The 5,284-nt window shown below is 31.1% G+C and overlaps 1 protein-coding gene across 1 annotated transcript; it reads right to left on the reverse strand.

Moving 5' to 3' along the window:
- Positions 1–3,764: 3,764 nt before the first annotated feature.
- Positions 3,765–5,064, reverse strand: LOC145165516 (DUF740 family protein). The gene is made up of 2 exons (XM_079084249.1): positions 4,196–5,064; positions 3,765–3,974 (listed from the first exon to the last, which is right to left on the reverse strand). Exon 1 carries the CDS (start codon positions 4,944–4,946, stop codon positions 4,230–4,232), a length of 717 nt encoding a protein of 238 aa, XP_078940375.1. The 5' UTR covers positions 4,947–5,064; the 3' UTR covers positions 3,765–3,974; positions 4,196–4,229.
- Positions 5,065–5,284: the final 220 nt, after the last annotated feature.

Genomic DNA, 5,284 nt, shown 5'->3' on the forward strand with positions numbered 1-5,284 from the left:
CCACCAAATAAAAATATTTACCTTCATAGGAACTATTTTGCACCACTTTGAACTTCTAACATCATCAACAAGAGAAACATCATTTATACCTTTTCTAGTTGAATTAACTGTAAAACATTCAAGCGGGTTAAACATCCATATATACGAATCTGGATTTGTTGTTGTTTAAATACCATGCACCATCTCCGATAAACCCTATAATTGTTCATTTTCACATCCACCTCTAATATATATATAATCTCAAAGCCCATATAAATATAAAAGATTAAATATTTATATAAGTTTTAAGCCTAAAATTATGAACTACTAATAAATTCATTATTACTCTGAGACTACCCTCATTGGGGGTGATTTGAACGAGCGGCTCACCACTTTTTATTTAAAAATAAATAAAAACTAAATATGTTTTGATGATCTAAGCCGGAGGAACGATCCATGCTCACCAAGGCTTGACACTTTTTAAAATCAAATACACCCACGTGTTCTGCATTTGTCCATCATTCACTATTAGGGTTAAATAGTTTTTTCTAATTAAATCTAATTTTGTTAATAACTGTATTTTATTTTAAGTATAAAATTAAATAAAGTATACCAAAATAGATGACTAATTTTTCTCTACAAAATGATACAAATATTAATATAGTTTTTATTATATTTTTTTAATATAAAAATTGGTTTGGGTTGGATTGATAACGAGAGTAAAATGTTGGATTTAATTGAGTTATGAATGTTGATTAGAGAAAAATTAGTTATTTAATAAATAATTGGGTTGGATTGTATTGTGAATGAGAATAGTTTAAGTTGATTACAAATTATTGTTGTTATCTTCTTTAAGAAAATAGTACCAGTAGTAGTCTACTACTATTAAAAATAATAATTGTTGGTCAAAATGGTTATTATTTTTTATAGTAGTTTAGGTTTTTATTATATATATATATATATATATATATATATATATATATATATATATATATATATATATATATATATATATAGGGTCCGGTACCGGTGATGATTAAAAAAATGTGACGACTATGAGTATAATTCTACACCATCCATTTTGTCTAGGGCACTAACGTCAAACCTAATATTTGGGCATGTCGCGTTTGCATGCGACACACGTCTGTGATGATTAACACGGACTCGAAAATTTAATCACGTGCAACGAACGTCAATAAAATGCCATTTAAGTGAGTTTTATTATTTATTTTCATTTTTTTAATTCATTTTAAAAAAAATCAACTTTTTTGAACTTATATATACTTCGATTTTCAGGTTTTTTTTTTATTTTTGTTTGTTTTTTAAAAAAATTATTTTTTTCGTTTTTTTTATTTTTTTATTTTTTTTAATGTCTTTACTACATACTTGAAGATACTACTGTTTTTATTTATTTTTGTTTTATTTTTGATTTTTTAAACTAAATATCGGTTCGAGTGTTCAATGTTTAACAATTATAAAATTTTAAATAAGAAAAATATTAATGATCATAATATTTTCTATTCATACTATTTTTGAATCATATTAGTTTTGGATTATAAAATTTTGAATCAAATTATTTTGAATCATAGTATTTTGAATCAAATCATTTTTTAATTATATGATTTTGGATCAATAATATATTCAACTAAATAAAATTCTTTTTTTAAATATATAGTGATCCATAAAATATTTGAATCTAAATATTTTAGATCGTAACAAATTAATGATCATAAACAAGTTGAATCAAACGTTTTTTTGAATCATAATATTTTGGATAGTTTTATGTTAAATATATTTTTTAAAAACTAATATTTCTTAAAATTAAAAATAAAGACTTCAAAAGCTTATTTTTGAAAAAAATCATTTTACAAAGTCAGTAGTATATTAAGTAGAAGTATTTCTTAAATTTTTATGATTCTTGGAAAAAAAATTGGGATTTTTTATAAAATAAAATAAAAAAAATCATAATTGTGCTAATTTTGTAAAGAACTAAATTTTAAGAACTTTGGTTTTTTCAGATTCTTTTTTTCAAAAAAAAAAATTTATGACCAAAAATCAAAGTGGGGGTTGACATGAGACAAAGAAAAATGGGGGTGGGGGGAAATGAACGCGGGCATGGTTTTTTTTTTTTTGTTTTGACTATTTACTTTGATTATATGTTATGGAAAATTACTTTTGATTATATGTTATGAGAGCAAAATACCCAATGATCTCTCTCTCATTATATGTTATGAGAGCAAAATACCTGATGATCTCTCTCTCTCTCTCTCTCTCTCTCTCTCTCTCTCTCTCTCTCTCTCTCTCTCTCTCTCTCTCTCGAAAAACTCTATGGTCTTACAAACATTAAAACATATATTCCATGTATTTATGATCTAGATCGTTTAAGCTGTGATTGATTGGGGCAATTATTCGAAACTCATTGTAATGGTTTTAGAGTTTCATAACACCACGTTGAAACGAACAAAAAAAGCACCATAAGACAAAAGCATAATGGGATAGAATCGAATCAATTATCAAGAAGTGGATTTATGAGACAATCTCATAGCCATAAGAATTTTGTACGACAAAGCATAATAGAATATGATCAAGTCAATTAATGTATGTGGTCCATACATAAAGGGTTGTTCGGGAGGACTTCACCCACCACATAAAGACAAGATGGTTAAAGTTGAAGACAAACATAAAAATTTTGTAGGACAAAAATCCTAATGAAAGTGAAGGTGGCAGTAAGGCTAGCTATGTTATGTGAATCAAAATGTTGTTTGTTTAAATTGGAGCATGGGGGAAGATGGAAGTGGCGAAAATAGGTTTTGAGGTGGACTTGTTGTATACCATTGTTAGACAAGGGATTGAATATGTCAATTCTAAAATTCATAGGAGAGTGGTGTAGATCATCAGAAAATTGAAGGAATAGAGATTGTGAGTGGTTTGGGCATGTTTAAGGAGACAACCAACAATTGTCTTTCTGAGGATAAAGATAATCATAATCGATGATGCAAAAATGATGACACGTAAGTGAGATGAAATTGTGAGGTTGCACATGAAAAAATTTGACTCTTACTAATGACATAACCTTAGATAAGAGGAAGAGGATGTTGATACGTAAAATCAAGATTGTTACTACTCTTGTCTTCTTTTACTTTTCTGTTATATAACTGTTTTTATTCACCATTACGAGCTTACAATTTTAAATGTCAAAGCTTATCAATAAAATAAGTTTTTTTTACCCTTGGATGAAAGTGTGAGTACATATATCGTACCTCACTATTACCTTTTGTTTCTATAAACCTATATTAAAAATATGTTTTTTTTGTTGTATTATGAAAAATATGGTGATAGACTTATTGTAAAACTTTTAAAACTTGGTATCATCTGCACCCTACAGATGTAGGTTTTGGAACTTATCAATTGAACTAGATGGTTGTATTAAATGAAGTCGGTCGAAATTCAACTAAATGCTTTGAAAATTGAGATCACAAGTCAAAGGAAGCACGAGTTGGTTGTAGCCTTTTAGCCATCATTCTTCTTTAAGATCCTATTTCTTTGTTTTTGACTTTTAATTCTTCCCACAACCCACAAATAACTACTAATCTATTACTATTTATTAATCATAGTCAAAATAACCACACTTCTTAACTTCTTTTATTTATTTTATTTTCATCTCCAAATTCCAATTTTAAATACACATAACATAACCACCATTAATTACTTATATACCATATACACAAGATTTGTTACAAATAATGAAAGATATAGAAAAATTAATAATATAGAAACTCATACAATAAACAGACAAAAAAAATCAAATTTGTTTTATAGCAGATCAAAATCAAAGGTGGAACATGTTCACATCAAAAAACTTTTTCGATTAATAATTCAAGAAAACCCTAACCCAAGATGCGCAAAGATTCGATCCATAAACACAAACAACTAGAACAAGTAACGACCACGTTACACAAAGTACCTTTTAGCTGCCGTTCCCAATTAATTTATTCCTAAACAATCAGACCAAAATTAACATTATTGAAATCGCATAAAATAAAATAAAATCATTGAAAATCTAAAACATATACAATCGTAGAAATCTGGGCTTTTTTTGTTCTTGTTTTCCACTGTATTATGTGAAGAAAATAGCGAATTGTTAAATTCATAAGTTACGTTATTTTCCATATACCCCAATAAATGCTAAAAATAAACGTTAAGTTGAAGTAATTGCCTTGTTCGTTGCAGCGGAAGCCGGAAAGTTGTTGTCAGCCTCTATGCATCGGCGACCGTTCATGGAGTTGTAATTTGGACGTCTTCGATTGTCGGAACGCCTTCATTGGACTCGGGAAGTACCACCCACGGCGTTTCGCGGCTACCGGACTGAAGCCGTGACTGGCCCCTACAGCTACTGATCTGGATCTAGCCATCCTTGAATAATCTTCAGTTGCGACGGAGATATCACTTTTATTCGATTCGTCATCCTGTTCGCCGCCGTGTGCATCGCATTTTTTAGTTTTATTCACCTTGAAAACCGACCAGAAGTTTATTTTGCTCCGGCTAACCCTCGGCAGAGGTTTTTTGTCTTCCTCGACGAACTGTTGATCGAATCGACCACCGACGTACTTCGATCTCGATCGGAGGAAGGGAATCGCTAGAGATCTAGATTTCCTAAACGCAGGTTCACTTTCGATTAGATTCGACACGCGACCGACTTCCCCTGCGGCGGCGGACGACAGAAAACCGTCGCGGAGGCTACCGCCACGGGAAAACTGGAAGATAGAAAACGATGAGGAAGACGAAGAAGAAGAAGACGTCGAATCGGCTTGAGCTGGACAACACGCACATGGACGAGTATTTGCACATTCTGGACAGAGTGTAACGAGGCGTTCACGGAGGCATGTAGGGCAGATACCACTCCTCCGCCGCTTCGACGGATGCTTTGGACATTTCCATACTTCTTCTTCATCCAAGTAAAACGCCATGATCGTGTTCTTAAAAATATAAATAAAATCACTGTGATTCTGTTGAATCTGTTTGTAACGGATTTCGGTTCTTTCTCCCTCCACAACTTTCTCTCTCCAGGAATCAGCCCATTTGTTAGCGGGTGGGATGCTTAAAAAGGACGACGGAATGGACTAACCATGGTTAGGCTTAGCATACCATAGTTGAACTATATGGGTCTCGTACTCACATTTTCACACATGGATTAAGTTTGAGCGAGTAACAAAACTAGTCCTCGAGTCAACAGCCATTTTCTTTTAATTATGTGAACTTTTTTTTTTCTCACTTGGAAAAATCACATAAAAACCCTATGTATTAT

Source organism: Lactuca virosa, chromosome 3 (genome assembly GCF_052849685.1).
Source record: "Lactuca virosa cultivar CGN04683 chromosome 3, Lactuca_virosa_CGN04683_v6, whole genome shotgun sequence".
In the NCBI taxonomy this organism is placed as follows: domain Eukaryota; kingdom Viridiplantae; phylum Streptophyta; class Magnoliopsida; order Asterales; family Asteraceae; genus Lactuca; species Lactuca virosa.